This window comes from Leptidea sinapis, chromosome 30, assembly GCF_905404315.1.
Source record: "Leptidea sinapis chromosome 30, ilLepSina1.1, whole genome shotgun sequence".
In the NCBI taxonomy this organism is placed as follows: Eukaryota; Metazoa; Arthropoda; class Insecta; order Lepidoptera; family Pieridae; genus Leptidea; species Leptidea sinapis.
Genome location: NC_066294.1, coordinates 6,858,126 through 6,878,156, shown reverse-complemented (window position 1 = coordinate 6,878,156; position 20,031 = coordinate 6,858,126). Strand labels below are relative to the sequence as shown.

Below are 20,031 nucleotides of genomic sequence, written 5' to 3'. Positions count from 1 at the left end.
AATATGCATTTTTGAATGGTTAGGGTATAATTTCGCGCGAATTGCTTTAATTATCAGTACAAAAGTACTAGCATATATGTCGTTAAATGCAATATTCATTTATTGCACTGTCGTACACAAAACTGACAATATATATGACATAAAAAATTTAACATGTATAACTATTACAATTATTTCCCATTAAAAAGTTTATCTCTCAGAAAAATCAAGTTTCATCCATAATTTCAACGACTGTCTTACGAATTTTCGATCAGGTCACGTGTCCTGACGCGAGTTTAACATTTTATACCCATCGCAAGAAAAGTGCTCAACCTAAAGAAGATTTCACTTAAAAAAAAGCGGAGTCTTCTGGTGATAAGGGATCACATCCGCCCACGCTCTCTTGCAACACCAAAAGTATAATTGCCTGGATTTATTGAATAGCTTTTACTAAGGGACTGATATCATCCAGGGTGCTAAATAGAAAAATAGCATTAGAGTAAAAATATCAAAGAATTTTGGATAATAAACGAATATTTAAATTAATATGTAGATTAATACACAGTAAACGTTAACTTGGACCATACTTTCTACCACAACTAGAACTATTTGAAGAACACTTTCCGGCTAATAAATCCGAAATTTGATTATTACTTAAAATAATATTGCACGATTTCAGAAAAACTCTCTACAAACGTTGTAATGTAAGTGGTGCGACGAAAACACACATTATTCGTACATGATAAAAGCAATGGCGAATTCTTTGCCTGTTTCACTATACTACACTTCTGATTTCCAGAATTAGAATCACTCATAGTAATTACGTATATTAGATCAATTGGCTTAACCCTCCAACGAACTGTCAGAGTCATCGAATCGTAAAAAGGCTATCTGTAGTACTTTAGTGCGCAAATGGACTATAAATATTGCTACGTCGAATGTTCGCGAGAAGTCGATAAGTAACGGAACATAGATCATGCGAGTTGTTTACAAAAACATGTTTTTCGTGTTACTACCCTACTAATACACTCTTCGACATCATTCTGGAATGATCCTTACCGGTCCAAAGAGGCTGTGTATTTTTATTGATTCATTTCGTAAATGAGCACAATCTGGGTGACCGGTTTTTTCGAAACCTGTAATCTCCACACGTAACAATTACAATCATTGTATCTCAGTTAATATTAAAATAAAACTGTTTTCGTCACATCACTCAAAATGAATTTGTACATCGTTTTAATTTTGTCTGGACACATAAATAGGTAAAACTCTAGTAAAATGCAAAATGTCAATTGGATTATTGGCGTGAAAAGCAATTCAAGTTTGTTGGCCCTACAAAAAAGCTTGTATAAGATATTTTTTGCACTACACACGCCTTCTTGCAACATTAACCTTCCGAAAATCGGAAAGTGTCTGACACTAGATCTTTCATATACTTACACCAAAATCGAAAGTGCCGTACGGCACACCACGCCCTGACCAAGTTCTGAGCCTCATTTTGTTTATAAGATAGTTTATTTTGCATGGTCTTATAGCTTGTTTCAATAGCTTTCTAATACAATCTCTCAAATCATCATAATTATAAGCAATCTATTAATACACGTAAAATAATAAGGCATACCGCGACGCGGAGGCACTTGCCAATTTCGGAAGGTTATTGGCTTCAAAGTAGGCCTACTTCAATTTTCACTACAACTAATCAATCAATGAATAACTTCTAAGGATATAAGCCTAAATGGATCACAATTGCGTCCCACGCTAGCCGGCCAATTGACATTTGCTGCGAATCTTCTTGTTATCGCGATACAGAAATAGAGAGCTCTAATTGATACCGAATAGGGCAGTAGTTCACTGTGCCTTGAGATCGGGGAACAGGTTGCGTAGTATGGCTAGGTAGTGCACGCTGGCAGCCAGTGCTACGAACACGTGCCATATTGCGTGCGCGAACGGAATCCGGCCGTCCGACTTGAAGAAGAACACTCCGATCAAATACAACATACCTCCAAGTTTCAGATCCTGCATCGCTGGAATGTGGTGCTGTAAACAGAAAATTCAAATTGTAATAAACTAACATAATATACTTAAAAGGAGACGGGTTTTCTGGACCAAAATGTAATAAGTTGAGATATGTTTTTAAATAATAATTCACAATCTAGAAGACGAGAAATTTTAAAATGCGGTCTTCAGTGTCTTAATAATCACGAATAAAATGGGATATCGATTAATTTAATCGATTCTACGTTCGCACGACACGCCACAAATTAGGATATCATCCCCACCATCTGGATGTGTGGCCGTCCTCCACAATGCTGTATTCAAAGAGCTTTCTTCCTCGTACTACAAAGCTGTGGAATGAGCTTCCTTGTGCGATGTTTCCGGGACGATACGACATGGGTACCTTCAAAAAAAGCGCGTACACCTTCCTCAAAGGCCGGCAACGCTCTTGTGATTCCTGTGGTGTTGCAAGAGAATGTGGGCAACGGTGATCACTTAACAACAGGTGACCCGTACGCTCGTTTGTCTTCCAATTCCATAAAAAAAAAAGATTAATGTGAATGAGTATAAACAATTGAAGCCAAAACGACTTTCACCAGATGATGAAGTGCATTACAATTGGACATAATTCCTGAAAAAAGTTCCAAATCACAAACATCACATTTTAAGGAGTTCGTGTTTAAACTTTAATAAATGTTAGTGTAATCTATACTCGTACATGTGGGTTGGGCTACTAAATCATGATGTCATTTAATGAGTGAAAGTAGGGCTGCCACCTAGTACTGTAGGACCTATTTTGTCAGTCCGTTAATATGAATCACGTGACCAGTTTTGTGTTCTTAACTCAATTTTGACATGATTGTGGTTTGGAACGTTTTTCTGGAATTACGTCCAATTAACATAATGTCTTTAGAGTTTAAAAAAATGAAATATGAACATAATATTATAAAGAAATCGATATTTTATTGATATTCTTCTTTTTTTCATAAAAATTATTTATTTGCATAATGTGTGTATACAAGTAAACAAAAAAATCCTATACGAATCAACACATTAGCCAAAAAGGGCATGCAAATTACATTACTTCCATGTTTAGTATATAACCTGTTGCCCATATATAACATAACCTCACTTTTACAAAACCTCCTATAACTCTGCTTTCAGTTTTTTTTAATGAAAATAAGGGACGAGACGAGCAGGACGTTCAGGTGATGGTTTGATACGCCCTGCCCATTACAATGCAGTGCCGCTCAGGATTCTCGAAAAGCATTCTGAGCGGCACTACAACTACGCTCGTCACCTTGAGACATAAGATGTTAAGTCTCATTTACCCAGTAATTTCACTAGCTACGGCGCCCTTCATACCGAAACACAGTACAAATGTGTGTGCTTACAAATTACTGATTCACGCCAGAAATAGGCGCCGTTGTGGTACCCATAATCTAACCGGAATTCTGTGCAAAGGAGCCTCTGGTAAAAACTGGTAAAAATTCCTCAAATTTTCAGTGATGCTTTTATTTATTTATTGGTTCCCATACAACATACATGTATTAATAATTACAAAATAACGCTAATATAAGTAAATCATTATTAACATATACGTCAATTAAATGGAAACACTTATGATAGTAACACGTGATATTTAACTTAAATAAATGAAGAGTTATATAAAACAATAAATAATTTTATGTTACTATCATGACTTAGGAAAATGCATGTAACTTGTTAACTGAGATAAAATAAACATAAATTTAAAACACACAAACTAAAATTATATCCTACATACTATAAGTATAACATACAATAAAGCGAAACTGATACATATTTCAAAAAACATAATTATGAAGCACATAAAGATAAGCTAAGGCTCTAACAGGCGCAGAGTGTCTAAAACTAGGCGTCGAAAGCTACACAGACTATTAGAAAAAATATCTATACAGTTATTGATATTTGCTAAGTCATTATATGAACGAGATAATCTATTAACTGGCGCTTTATGTGATGTCCACAAGCGAGAAGTTGGAACAAAGAAAGTCCTTACATTTCTAGTCCTACAAGGATTACAGTATAGTGAAAACCTGGACAACAGTTTAGTATGAATATGATGATTTACAACTTTATACATGTATATTAGATCAATTAATTTACGGCGCATTTCAAGTGAGTCTAGATTAAAATATTTAAATCTAGCTTCATAACTATGCAGTGATTTTCTAAGTTTGAAACGGTTACACAAAATTCTCAAAAAACGTTTCTGAACATTTTCCACGGTATCAATGTGGTTTTTATAAAAAGGTGACCATGCTACTGAACCATATTCTAAAATACTACGAACCAGAGATTTATATAATATTACAACACTATGTTGGCATTTGAAAGGTTTTGAAATGCGTAAGATAAAACCTAGCATCCGATTTGCTCTTTCAGCAGTAGTATCAATGTGTTCAATGAATGATAGTTTTTTTATCAACAATGACACCTAAATCTCTAGTAAATTCTTTATGACTTAAAAGTGAATTCGAAATGTGATAGGAAAAATTTACGCTATTTATCTTATTAGTGAATGTGGCAACATGACATTTGTCAACATTTAGTTTCATTAAATTATTATGGCACTGAGAGCAGAAAGGTCACGCTGTAGATTGAAACAGTCATCAATGTTTTCAATTTTTCTGTACTTGTCCCTTGTCATCGATGGTCTCAAATAGATAGTCAATATATTCAGTTATGTTAGATGTTGTTGATTTACATGATACAAATCCGTGTTGTTCAGGAATCAGCATAGGTTTAATAAAGTTGTAAATATGTCTATATATAACGCGTTCAAATATTTTCGCAAAGCAATTAAGTATACAAATAGGTCTGTAGTTACGAGCATCTGTCTTTTCACCAGATTTGTGAACAGGAATTACATGAGCAATTTTCCACTTTTTAGGAAAAGCTCCAGATGATAGGGATTTATTAAAAATAATAGAAAGGGGTGCAGAAAGTTCAACATGACATAATTTAACGAAATGTGACGGTATTCCATCCGGACCGGGTCCTTTATTCGGATTTAGGTTTTTCATAACTCTACTTACATCATCCATGTGAACAACAATACTGCTGAGACAGTCTAAATTACTATTATGGGCGTTAGTAACAAAATCACATGACATATTAGCCTCATACAGTGTGAAAATAGTCTGCAAAAATTTGACATATCTGGTTACCATCTGTAGCAATACTGTTATCTAATTGAACAGTAGGTGGAATAAGTGAGCATTTATTTTTATTTTTTACATAATTCCAAAATAACTTACTGCTACCTTTTTTAAGACTAGACTCGATATTACTTATATAAGTGATGTAACAATCTTGCATCATTTTATTTGATCTTTTACGCAGAAAAGAAAAGGTATCATAATCCCGGGGGTTTTTATATTTTTTGAACTTTTGGTGATATTTATCCTTTTCCTTTAAACATTTAATTAAAGAGTTGTTAAACCAAACTGGTATAGATGATCTACGTTGCTGTTTGTAAGGTGTATTATTTTGAATTACATTATTTAGAACTTTATAGAAGTTAGCCAGATCATTATCTATGTCAGTAGATGAGAGAAGTGAATGCCAATTGATATTGTTAAATTCTTCTTTACATTTTTCAAAGTTACACTTCCTAAAATTAAATGTCTGACTACGTTGACAATATTTAAGTACTGGTTTAGATATACCATGATTCACACTGACCTCAAAGGCAGGATGGTGTACATCTTCTCGAGACAAGGCTTGAGATGGCTCAAGTGATACGGAAATTTGGCGGGAGAAAAATAGATCAAGCGTATGATTATTTCTATTTTTAATATAATTATGTTGTTTAAGGTTGCCAATTGACATTAAGTCCAATAAAAATCTAACTCGTGTGTCCATAATTGCAAAATTAGACTCTACAGTTTTTGATACATTATCTATATGCCAGTTTAGATTGGGCGTATTGAAATCACCTAGTAAAATTAAAGACTCATCTGTGTTTGATAGAATATCACTAGTTTTATGATAAAACATTTTTAACTTTTCTATAGATAGGTCCGGCGGCAGATATACAAGACCCAATTTAGTACTTATGGTTTTGTGCTTATCGTCACTTTTAGTAACAAGATTAAGCCAAATGCATTCAACGTTACATTCCCAAACAGTAACCCTATTGGCTACAAAACATTTTTTTATAGCAACCAATACCCCTCCACCAGTAATTTTATGACTAGTGTTAACATCACGGTCTCTTCTGAAAATATTGTAACGATCGTCTAAGAACTCATTATCCCTAATAGAAGAGTTCAGATTAGTCTCGGTTAAACATATTACACCATAGTTGTTATTTAATACATTTATATAAAAATCATATAGCTTCGTTTTAAATCTGTTTACATTCTGATAATAAATTAACATAATGTTAAAAACAACAGGAAAGGATATGAAATATATATAAAAATAAAATAAAGTGATAATTGCTTATTATCTAAGAAATGCTTTTGAGCTTATCTAAGCTGTTAATATTTATAGCTGGAGAGTGTTCGTCCTTTCTCATGTATACCTTACCGAATTTGACCCATACATACTTAAAATTCAAAACTTTTGAGGCTTTTCTTGCTTCCATATGCAGATGTTTAGCTTCAGGTGTAAGATTTTCAGCGACATATATTGGCTTTCTTTCTCCTATAATACCAAGGTCCAAAGAACAAAGCATTTCTTTTGGGTTAGCTTTATTATATCTATGAACCGCTGAAAAAATTAAATCACGATGTTTCGGTGTCATAAGAGTAACTACATTGGTGCGGGGACGATCAGATACAGTACGTTTAGCTACTCGATTGCATGAGATAACAACATCATCTGGAAGTGACACAGATATTTTATCAAATAATTTTTTTATAATTGTATTTAAATTTTCATTCTTCCTTTCTGGCACAGCTTGTATTTCTATGTTGTGGCTTCTTGATATTCGTTCCAGTTGCATAACCTTACTCAGAAGGGATTTGAAATTGTGATCGAAAGTAGAGGAGTCATTCTTTAAATCTGAGATTATATAAGAATGGGATGAAGATTCAACTTGTAGTGCCTCAATTTTTTTGGAAAAAAAATCTAATGAGTCATTGTGTTCTTTAATTTGACTTTGAATGACTCCAATTGAATTTACTGTGTCATTAAGAACTTCTGTATTACGATTGTTGCTTTCTTTTATGATATTTGAACATTCAATAACCGAATCGAGATCAGTTCGAAGTGACTGAAAACTTTTCCTCATATCAGCCAACTCAGTCTGCAAGGAATTAAGGCCATTACTGAAAGCATCAAACTTCTCCTCCTGACTGGTTAGTCTTGAATGCATTTCACTACGAAATGATTTAAGTTCCGACAGTATGGTAGAGCAATCAGTTTGATTATTAATTATACTCGATGTCGACGGCGATGTCTCTATACGTAGTGGCACTCTTATAGGTGTATTAGTGTTATCACCACCCTTCCGAGTAACAGCAGTACATGCAGGACACACCCAATTGATACGGGCTATTTGTACTGAATTTGAGGATATGCATTCAGTGTGGTATAAACCATTACATTTAGTGCATCTAATTCTTTTTTGTGTTACTAGAACACCAATATTACATGCCAAACACTCTCCAACCATGATTATTTAGCAATTGTATGGATACGGCATTGACGACGAAATAATACCAATTATTACGAAAATTGAGGGTAAATGAAAATTTTTTTTTCACTATGTGATTGTTTGCAAATTTAATAATAGTTTATCACTGTAAATACTGTACACTTTCACAATATAACATTTACCAAGGTTCACAACACTTTATACTACAAATACATTACAAAAGTCTGCAATTTAGTAAAGTTAGACACTAAAAATATAATTAAAATCTCTAAGCACAAGTTCCACTGTTGACAGTTGACAAACGAAAAGCTTTGTTAATATTAAGCTATTAATTTTATCCTTTTACATCTAGGCCCAATAATGTATGAAAGGGTATCTGACTCATTTTATGCAATGGGCTCGATTCCTGGCTAGGAATATTGATGTTAAATTTTTTTAATGCAGGTTTATCTATTGCTCATAGTTTCATTAGATTCTCGGCAAATTCTCGTAACACTGTTATACCAGAGGTCTTTCAGATTTCTGCTTTTGATATTGTCTTCGAGGTTAAGTGATGTTCTAGTCTTGAAGGTTGCGCACACACAGAGGCTCTACAGGGAAAGATTTTTTCGTAAATAATGCGATACCGTATAATATATCTGTAAGTTGAGTAGAGTGGGTTTCGTAGGTTAAAAGATATTCGCCTTGCAAAGGTTTAGGCGTATTTTTCCTATTTTAGAGTTAGAGAGGTAAAGTAATTCTAGTAAATATATTTAGTACTGAAATGGGATAGGTAGGGATAAAGATTCGGTAATATAGTGACACTTATAGTATATTTTTATATACTATTTTTTCTAGGTATGGAAGTTTTCTACTGTATATGACATAAAGATGAAAACGTCGTTATTATCACTTACCAGTGGGAGACTCCTTTGCACAGGATGACAGCTAGATTATGGGTACCACAACGGCGCCTATCTCTGCCATGAAGCAGTAATGTGTAAGCATTACTGTGTTTCGGTCCGAAGGGCGCCGTAGCTAGTGAAATTACTGGGCAAATGGGACTTAACATCTTGTCTCAAGGTGCCGAGCGCAATTGTAGTGCCGCTCAGAATTGTTGGGGTTTTTTAAGAATCTAGAGCGGCACTGCATTGTAATGGGCTGGGCGTATCATTTACCATCAGCTGAACGTCCTGCTCGACTCATTCCTTATTTTCATTAAAAAAAAATTAAATGAGATAGATCTATAACAATGTCCCTATAGATCTTTTTAACACAGTAATTTAAGTTAGATATAAAACTGCTTGTAAATTAGAAAATTGTAAATTAAATAAGCAATTATTACTATAAATAAGTTTGAGTTAAGCACACAGTTAACGGTTAATAAAGACACGTTAATTACAGTAGTACAGTAGAGAACGAAGAGGGCTAACTTAAGGCCGTAAACAGCTGACATGTCAAGGAGAATGTTCTTCATGTGAGCCCTAGTAAAGTTCAACACGATCTATTTATAGAAATAGAACCAGCGCGCTTTCAAGTGTTTCATTACAAGGGTAGAGACATTTGACAACTTTTGTCTATCGTGGTCGTAAATTATTCCAAAACTTTTTGTCTATTTGACCTAAGCGTGTCGTGAAAAATGTCAATGTTATGATCAGCCTAGCGAAGCTCTAAGAATAACAGTCTAAAAAACTAAAAGACTCGCTTTTTATAGAACACCGAACCAAAAATTTTTCGTGGTAGCTTTCGCTACGCAGCCACTAAGTGTTGGAATAACCTGCCACCACCACTTCGAAATTTGCACTCAAAGGAATCTTTTAAGAATAACTACAAAAAGCTATTATTGCAAGAGAAAAAACTAAATTAAATACATCGACTGTAGTGAGGATGGGTATCATAATGGATATATTTTATCTATATAATATTAAATTACTCATGCATCTTTTTATATATATTTTTATTATATACTTGTCTAGCTAGTGGGGATGTACGTAAATGCGTGTATGCGCATCACTACTTGATATAAATATTTTCTTTTCAGATTTATAAATTTATTAAATTCTGAGCTTTGTTTATTAGATAGAGGATACGATAAATATTTAAATATTATAATTATTTGTTTCACTCATTACTGCCAAAATAGCTTTCACGGAAAAAAAAAATATAGGAAGTTCATAATATCAGTGTTAGGAAAATACGTCCTAACGTTTGCTGAGAACTTTCCTTTTTGCGAATCGCGCTGCTGCCTGGTTTGTTATCATTCTACATAGTTAGTTTTAAAGCATTAATATCTCTTTCTTTATTGTTTTTTAAACATTTGTATTGTTATTTTTCTTTTCTTTATACAATATTAATTGTCATATCTATTGTACTTGTAAAAAATTTGGTGGCAGTTTTTCGCAAATAAAAAATTTATTATTATTATTATTATTATTAAAAACCATAGATGAAAATTATATAAATTAACAAAAATCTTAATCTGCAAATTGAAAAATGGAAATCCTCGATACAACTACGAAACTTCAACGAAATCTGGCCGTTTAAAGTGGGTCAAAATCACGCCCAAATGAGTCGGCTACAAACAAACATACATACAAAGTGAAGCTAATAAAAAGCGTATAAAAAAGCGATTCACTCGATTGTATGAATCGTGCAGTCATTGATAGATTGACGGAGATAGCCGAAATCCACTACGTTTTAAAGCAACTGTTCGCTTTCAAATTTAGTCGGATTATACTTCGACGACAATCGCTATCCTCTATGTCAAACTTATGTCAAATGACTGCACGTTTCATACTAAACTTAATTTCAATTTTTACTTAGGCACTCCCGCCTCTTATTACGTAGTATTTACATCCTCTTTGGTTATGATCGTTGATATCGTTAATTGGTGTAGATACTCTATTAAGAGGACCGTATTGTTTCACATTCGTTCTAGAATAACTATTTGAAAATATTTTATTAATCGCTTGTCATGTAAACACCTTGGAATGGAGAAATTTAAGTAAGATATTAAGTTAGGTTCCGTATATATTTTGAAAAGGCCGCAAAGGTCCAGCAACTTTCTAGTGTTGTATAGAGAAACTATCTTAAAAGAGACATTTCGTACAAATAAAAAGCGGCCAAGTGCGAGTCGGTTTCGCCCATAAAGAGTTCCGTAGCAGCAAGTATCATAATATAAAAGTTCTTAAATTTTTTTGTAACTTTGATCGGTTTTAACACATAGTAAGCTATAGGGATGAATACTTAAGTATTAATTTTAATAATAGTGTATTTTTTAAATTAAGTTATTGATAATACGATTTAGGACGTATTAAAAAAAACTACTTACTAGATCTCGTTCAAACCAATTTCCGGTGGAAGTTTGCACGGTAATGTACATCATATATATTTTCTAGTATTATCATTATTTTAGAATTTTATCATTACCTATATTAGAAGTTACGGGAGGGGGCACATTTAACCACTTTGGAAGTGTCTCTCTCGCAAACTATTCAGTTTAGAAAAAAAATATATGAGAAACCTCAATATAATTTTTAACGCAAGCAACCTATCTATAGATACCCACACGTTTTTGGGTTTGTTGAAATAAAATTTTTGAGTTTCAATTCCAAGTATAGGGTAATCCCCAAAATTTATTGTCATTGAGGTCCAAATTAAAAATTTGCCTATTCATCCCTATTTTGAATAAAATTATTTTGAAATGTATTTACAAACTGCAGTGACAGGCACTGAGCGCTAAAACGTTCATTGTCAAAACAGAAATAGACTCAGGGCCGAAGTAAAGTGGAGACAAGTATCATTCTCACTATTTTTTCATAAAATCCAGCTTCAATTTGTAATTGAGCTTTCTTTATGAACTGCAATATTGGTCTGTGGTCAATGAGACTCGAATTGAAATATTTTATCCAATGTTGGAGTTTTAAATCACTTTTCAAGCGTCAGAAATAACCACCCATTGGAAATATTATAATAATAATCCAAACCGAATAACGGGCGCACGTAACTCAATGTAATCTAGGGTTCCGTACCCGATGCGTAAGCCCCCCTATAGAACCCTATTACTATAACTCCAATCCGTAGACTCGGAATGTATTTATTTAATTACTTGTTCCCCTTCTTTTTCGTTTTTATCCTTCTAACTAGTATCTCTTTTGCAAGCTGTGACAATCGTTAAGCCGCGATTTCAATGATGAAGTACAACGCGATCAGGTTTCATCAGCGAACCCGGTTTCCGAGCGTCAACGAGATCAAAGCATTTTTTTTACCAGTAGGAAGCTCCTTTGCACAGGATGCCGGCTAGATTATGGGTACCACAACGGCGCCTTGCCTAGATACTGTGTTTCGGTCTGAAGGGCGCCGTTGCTACTAAAATTACTGGGCAAATGAGCCTTGACATCTTACGTCTCGAGATGACGAGCACAATTGTAGTGCCGCTCAGAATATGTGGTTTCCAAGAATCCTGAGCGGCATTGCACTGTAATGGGCACGGCGTATCAATTACCATCAGCTGAACGTCCTGCTCGTCTCCTCCAGTATTTTCATAAAAAAAGTTCTAAGTCGTATTTCATCAACTCAAAGTGAACGCAATTAAACCCTAAACGCGTTTACAAACAGATCGCCGAAGTTTGGACGTTTAAGATAATTGAACCCGCTTAAAGAGCAGTCACTCATCACTGTCGTCAAGATTTGAAAATACAAATTTTGAACTTTGAAGACGTAACAGAGACATGTCAAGTGTCAATAGGTACTGACAGTATTGACAATGGTTTTAAAACATTCTGTAATCTATAGCATGTAAACTCGGATTTCGTGAACGCGTACAAAATGTGCCGGTGATATCGAAATTTGTCTTTAACTGATTTCAGGACTGTCATGTAAACTGGTTCAAGTGTTCAAAGATGTGGAATGAGCTTCCTTGTGCGGTGTTGTCGGGACGATACGACATGGGTACCTTCAAAAAAAGCGCGTACACCTTCCTTAAAGGCCGGCAACGCTACTGTGACCTCTGGTGTTGCAAGAGAATGTGGGCGGCGGTGATCACTTAACACCAGGTGACCGTTTGTCCTCCTTTTCCATAAATAAAAAGTAAAACCGAGTTTATTGAAACTCGGTTCATAGTGTGGATGATGAAATCGATGCTAAGTGGGTCTGCAATTTAGCAATGATACCACATTTTGTTTAGTTTAATAATGATTAATTGTAACCTGTTGATTGCCCTTAATAAATATATAATTTACTAGCGTATAGACGACCTGACAGCCCAACGATGCGTCACCAATTTTAGATTTGTCTAAGCGTGGCTGACTGTTTAGCAAATCAAAATCGGTTACAATAACCTGCTGTGGCTGTAAAATAATAACTTGCTGTACCTCTTGGAGATGTTCTTATCATTCGGACGCCCTGTTTGTTTATACGCTAGTTTTTTGAAGTTTATATTCCAGTCAGAGCACTTTAAGAGACATTTCGCCACCTATATGTTTGGTTTAGCGAATGACTCAGTTTGTCACTAAAGACTCCTATTTAGGCTTATTCACCGCTTCGCTCGGGATTAAGTTGCCCTTCGTCAGTAAGCGATGGCGAGCCGTCACTCAGAATTCGGTGCATGTAAAACTGTTTGTTAAAAACAGATCCGAATTTTTCGATTGCCGTATATGATGTTATTTTACTCACAGACATGCTGTTTTTTTTTTGTTTTACTGAAGATAAAACGGACAAACGAGCGTACGGGTCACCAAATATTAAGTGATCACCGCTTCCCACATTCTCTTGCAATACCAGCGGAATCACAATAGGATTGCTGTTCTTTTAAAAAGTGTACGCACTTTTTTCATCCTGCAAACACCGCAAAAGGAAGCTCATCCCACAGCTTGTAGTACGTGGAAGAAAGCTCCTTGAAAACCGCACTGTGGAGGACCGCCACACATCCAGATGGTGAGGATGATATCTTAATTTGTGGCGTGTCGTGCGAAGGTGGAATTCGGTGGTAGGAATCAGGTCAAACAGCTCTTCAGAAGACTCTAAAAAATGCGGTAGAAGACACACATTGAAGCGACGTCCCTACGCAACTCCAAGTTATCTAGCCGTTCACAGAGCAATGGTTTCAGCTGATACTGGGGTGCGCCATACTAGAGCTGACACCAATACTTCATATGTGGCCGGACCTGCGCTTTGTAGAGCGCTAGAATGTCGCTTCAAGTATTGCCGTGCTCTATTTATGACATCCAGCTTCTTCGAAGCCAGTTTAGCTTTGCCTTCCAAATAACCGCGGAATTGGGAATTGCTTGAGATTGTATGTTGTTGTATGTATTATTCCCCCTTCCCACGACACGCCACAAGTTAGGATATCATCCTCACCATCTGGATGTGTGGCGGTCCTCCACAGTGCGGTTTTCAAGGAGCTTTCTTCCTCCGTACTACAAAGCTGTGGAATGAGCTTCCTTGTGCGGTGTTTCCGGGACGATACGACATTGGTACCTTCTAAAAAAGCGAGTACACCTTCCTTAAAGGCGGGCAACGCTCTTGTGAATTCTTTGGTGTTGCAAGAGAACGTGGGCGGCGGTGATCACTTAACACCAGGTGACCCGTACGCTCGTTTGTCCTCCTATTCCATAAAAAAAATGTATATTCTATAACTATAGGCTTCTTAATAATAATTTGAAATTGCCCACAATGTTTAACGTAAAGATTAATTATTATAAGGTTATCGTTCATAGATATCGTTAGAAAGATAACTGCCGACTTCTGTAAACAGGTACAAACATCACAGTACTAAGTAGATAATTGCGAACTACAAACACCGCGACATGAGAATTTTATATATTAGATAATATGATAGTTCCATGAACCGCAATTAAAAGTAAATTTTCTTTATCGATACATAATTTATCCCTTAATTTCCAAATGAATGGAAATTAATTTACGGTGCTATCTCTTGTGCTACTTTTACATTGAAGTGAATAATAATTAATAGTGTTATTGATCTCTTGCCAGGTCATATTGGGGGTAATTTGATACCTGAATATATACTGAATATATAATAAAATTTGCGTAGATAAAATTTGGTCGATAAAGTTAATGGAAACTCTAATGATCTCTTTTTGTGCAACTTTCACAGAACAACGAGGTTATCAATGTGTTTTCTTATGTTTTCCTCAGATTTCTGTCTTTTTAGGACAAATTTAGAATTTTTTGCGCCCGATGTAGGGAAACGCACTGGGGGAAATTTCACTGCGTTTTTTTTATATATAAGAGGGGTAAAACGGCAAGAGGCTCACGGGATGGGGAGAGGTGAGGCAACGACCCATGGGCATCCGCAACAACAGGTGTGTCAAGAAATGCGTTGCCGGCCTTTAAGGTGGGAGTTTGCTTTTTTCTTGAAGGTCCCTAAGTCGTATCTTTTCGGGAAAACCACAGCCGGTAATTGATTACATAATATAATATTACTAGTGGACCCAACAGACGTTGTCCTGTACACACGTCTTAAATTTGCAAAATCTGTCCAGCCGTTAAGAGGAGTTCTTATTTATATGGACGGAGAGAATTATATTATATGGACGGAATTGAGAATCTAAACCAATCTCAAATTCACTGAAACAAACAAAAAAATCATCAAAATCGGTCCAGCCGTTTAGGAGGTAGTTTAATTGTGAATCTAAACCATTCTCGAATCCACCTGAAGACACACACCAATCTCAAATTCACTGGAACACACAAAAATATCATCAAAATCGGTCCAGCAGTTTGGGAGGTAGTTCAATTGTGAATCTAAACCATCCTCGAATCCCCTTGAACTCACACAAAAAATTTCATCCAAAACGGTCCAGCCGTCTAGGAGGAGTTCAGTGACATACACACTCACAGAAGAATTATATATATTAAGATATACCACTTAAATAATATTATATACCACTTAAATTCTCAATTGGAAAATCTAGATCACACGCAACGTACACCGAAAGACTTACATATTTGAATGTAGGTACAATCTCTAGAAGACCGAATCGATATTAGATCTTTTCATATACAAAAGTTTAAAACTTTTTCAGAATTCATGACAGCTTATTATGTTATGTAAAATAATAAACGCTCATTAATGCTTAGACCTATTCAGAGATTTATTGCCAAAATTACGAGAAAAATGTAAAAAAATATAACACATATATAAAATTCTCGTGTCATGAAATTTTGTGTGCATATTGGATAGGTCTGAGAATCGGACAACATCTATTTTCCATCCCCCTAAATGTTAAGCGTTAACACGATCTTTTTTTTTTCTATATTTTTTAAATATTTTTTTTAAATATTTTTTTAAATTTGTTTGATTATGAGTCAGCATTAAAATATACATACAACTTCAAATTTTCACCCATCTACGATCAACAGTTACTTTTGTATCGCGATTTTAATATCGGCAATACAACGTTTGCTGGGTCAGCTAGTAATATTGTTTTAATTTAAATAATATTATGAATTCTTGATTTGTTTTGTATATCTCGACGTATTTGGTGCTTGGCTTTTTTGTAAGGCTTTATTTTTTTATTTTTTCTATGGCTATTTCAAACATATTTTCGCATGCGGTATTCACTTTACAAGGTAATGCATTTAGTAATAAGACCTTTGTAACTGAGCATAATTATAAATGTAATATTGTAATAACCACATGTGAGTAATAAATAAATAATTAAACAACTCAAAATCGATTCTTAAGAAGAAAACTCCTAAAGGAACGCAAGCAAATAAAGCAAAGGAGCACATACATTGGACGTCACAATGATGATAGCCGGCCCCAAGCCCATGACGAGGTAGAGCAGGAGCTCCACCATTTTGTACCGCTCGTGGAAGATCTGCTGGTAGACGATGCCGAGAATCGCTAGCAGCCAGATGGCCCAGCGCAACTCCTGCAGCATCCAGCACGAGAGGGTGCCCACCGTGAGCCAGGGGTAGTACGAGCTGGCGATGAAGATGTAGATCATGGCGCGGTCGCAGCGGTGGAGGAAGTGCTTCATCTTGCTGAAACAATACTGCCGATTACAAATCTAAACCACACCTGTCTTATTAATAAATACAATGAAAAGTTACTCAAAATTGCTTCTTCCTTCGTCGTTTAAAATTACTCCTTACTTCGTCTTTTAAAATTACTTCTCCCTGTCATATAATTCTGTGTCATGTCCAGTTTTTAGTGACCCTGCCTACTAAGCTAGAGGTCCCGGGTTCTTATCCCGGTAGGTACATTTATATGATGATTATGAATGTTTGTTTCGGAGTCATGGATGTTTATATGTATTTATGTATGATTAAGTAAGTATATTGTATTAAATATATCATTGTCTTGTACCTATAGTACAGGCTATGCCTAGTTTGGGGCGAGATAATTTGTGTAAAAGTGTGTCAATGTTATATTTATATTTATCTTAATATATATAAATTACATGACACGTTGTTTGTCCGCGATGGAATCCGAAACTAATGAACGGATTTAAATGGGGATTACTTCATGGAGTGCAGTTAAGTCCAACTTGAGAGATAGGATACTTTTTATTTCGGTCTGGGACCCATAATTATTTTTATTTCCAATATGTGTTTTGTATGGACATATTTTCTGTGAGAGAATTTATTGATGCACGGTTTGACAGTACTGCTATGAAACAACTTCATTATAACAACAAGGAGCATACGTTACGAAATAATTCTTGATGTTATGAAAATTTTTGACAAATTCCTATAAAACAGTATTTTTTTGTTATATAAAGAACAACGTCTGTCGGGTCAGCTAGTTTATTTATAATAGTGTAATGACAAAGGTAAGAAATGGACAAAAAGTTTTAAATTTGGAATAACTTTACTACGCGTTTATTAATAACACAGTATGTGTTTATTGCTACATTTAGTCTAAAAGTCTATTGCACCGGCGATATGATTAAATTTACAGATTTTTTTTAGAAATCAATTCTAAGAACTCCATCCACTTACTATTTATTCTAGTTGATTTAAATATTCTTGGCCAATAAGCAGCAATGGAAAACAATTATTCAGTTAAGTCACAGTAGACACGTGTACCAGCACGGAAGCTACCTACAAACGTTCGAAATGACACACTCACACAAACATGCGCATCGACGAGGCCCCTAAGCAGTTTTCGCGGTCTCAACGAGACGAGTGTCACACTCACGTTGTTATTTGTTTACGCGATCTTTTTAAAAATGCCAGCGTATTGCGTGGTATACGGGGCTGTTTGAACTGGGCTTCACTAAATCGGAGCTATCGTTTTTTAAACTTCTTGGTGATTTTGAAAGGTAAGAATGATTTATTGTTATAATATTATTATAATTATAAAGTAAGTAAAAGTAAATAAGTCCGTGTGATCGATTGTAGTAAATTCGTGAACATAATTCAAAATATTCAACTAATATGGCTGTGGCAATAGATTATCAATTTTTTATTAGTGTGGTTTAGTGGTTTTCCATGTTGGTTTTTTATTTATTTATTTTGGACAAAAAATAGTTAAAACCAATACAGCTAGTGCTGTCAAAATGATAATTCAAGATGGCGGCTGCATGAAATTGACAAATTTTGCGTCATGGATGTCGTTTTCATGAGTTTCCTGCATAGAGGGCAGAGACAAGGAGAATCATCTCTTAAGGGAGAAAAGTTGAAAAAGTGTCCAGCAAATGCTGTTAATAACAATTCAAAAAGCTTCCACAATGGCGCTGGTGTAGTCACAGGGTATGGTATGAAGTACAAAATAATGTAGTAAGTATACATGCTGGATCTAAGGTTTAATGGACCTATTGTGATTGGGTTGATTAAGAATCTTGTAAAATATATTTTTTACATCATCCAGGAACCGTAAACCTGTAGACCTTTTCAACCAACGACCTAACACAAGATACGTCTTAGGAACACAGATCTTATATAAATCCACAATACCAAGTAGCTAGATTCTTCATGATTATTACTTGACAAATGAGCGTTCAGATCTATTTTAACCTAGGTCCTAAGGAATCATTAAGAGTAATATTTAAAGAGATAAACACTTCATCAGTTGACTCGTAATATATTCTTATTATAAGCACATTACCGAATGAATGTTAACACCAGGAACAAACATTTGATTTGACTGAATTGTGTGTTTTGCTAATAAAGAGGTTTTATTTAATCTACTGCATTTTAAGTCAATGGTGTAAGCAATAAATAATACATTACGTCTATGGTATTGAATAGTGATTTTCATTATTATAACACTAGAAATAAGGGATTGCTTGTAACTAATTCTAGTAGGCTTCATAAGATACATAATAGCTTTAAGGGTAAATGTATACACTTCTACAATAAAGTCCCAGCCACTGTTCAGGCATTATATATAAATAAATTTAAATGTTTTATAAAAAAATGGCTCTGTCGTAAATCCTATTACTCCACTGCTGAATATCTTAATGATCAGACAGCCTGGGACTAGATTGTGATTATTTTATAGCGACTGTACAATATTGTATATTTTTATTGAAAAGAGCGCAAAAAAAAGAATGCTGGGAGAGTTTCTTGCGCCGCTTCTTCTCTCTCAGAGCGCCATTTGTTTCCGAAGCGGCGAATCAATTTTGAGAAAATAAATGCCTTTATGCCTTTATTATCCCAATTCAAAACTGTATACATATAATCACGGCTCTTTCCGGTAGGGGTAGGCGTGTACCACTTCTTTCCACTACGACCCTTACATACTTGTTTCGCTTCGTCCACTTTCATTATAACCTTTATACATGGGTCACACTAAAAATATTGCACTTCTAGCTAATCGGAACTATTTGAATTTCGAATGTTATATTTTTTGGAACGTTGCAACCTTCTTAGTAATAAAAAAAAACAATTAGCGGGAAATCATTTGTCAAATGTTTTTTTTATCACACATCAAAGTTCTACGTATGCAACGAAAATGGAATTAAGTCGAAAAGATTTTAGAGCGATGATATTTTATTTTAAAAGTTCTCTCTCTCCTCAAGACTGTTTCGCTCGTCTTCAAAATGCTTTTGGGAGAGAAGCACCTTGCTTAAGCACCGTGAGGCGATGGTTTGCTGAATTTGAGAGAAGTCGGGTTTCTTTACATGACGAATACCGTGAAGAGCGGTCTTCAGCTGCCAAGGCTGTATCTCCTGCATGTCAATGATATGACGGACGCCTCCAACATACCAATTACTTGGTTATCATCCTCACCATCTGGATGTTGTCGTTCCTCTACGATGCGGTTTTCAAGGAACTTTCTTCCACGTACCACTTACGACCAACCTATGGATTGAGCTTTTTTGCGCTATGTGTCCAGTACGATACGACAGAGGTACCTTCAAGAATGCTCGTTTTCTACCTAAAATGGCACGTCATTCTTCTGGTGTTGTAGGATAATATAGGTGATCACTGAACCTTTGCTGAACCGCCCA

At 35.1% G+C, this 20,031-nt stretch overlaps 1 protein-coding gene across 1 annotated transcript in view; it reads right to left on the bottom strand.

Annotated features, from left to right (window-relative positions):
• Window positions 1–366: 366 nt before the first annotated feature.
• LOC126973908 (monocyte to macrophage differentiation factor) overlaps window positions 367–20,031 on the bottom strand; it is a 35,735-nt gene continuing 16,070 nt past the window's right edge. The window contains exons 3-4 of the mRNA XM_050821279.1: window positions 16,363–16,615; window positions 367–2,016 (exon numbers count right to left, since the gene is read on the bottom strand). Of these exons, the coding sequence (XP_050677236.1) occupies window positions 1,828–2,016; window positions 16,363–16,615 (442 nt within the window). The 3' untranslated portion in view covers window positions 367–1,827. The remainder of the gene's footprint in view (window positions 2,017–16,362; window positions 16,616–20,031) is intronic.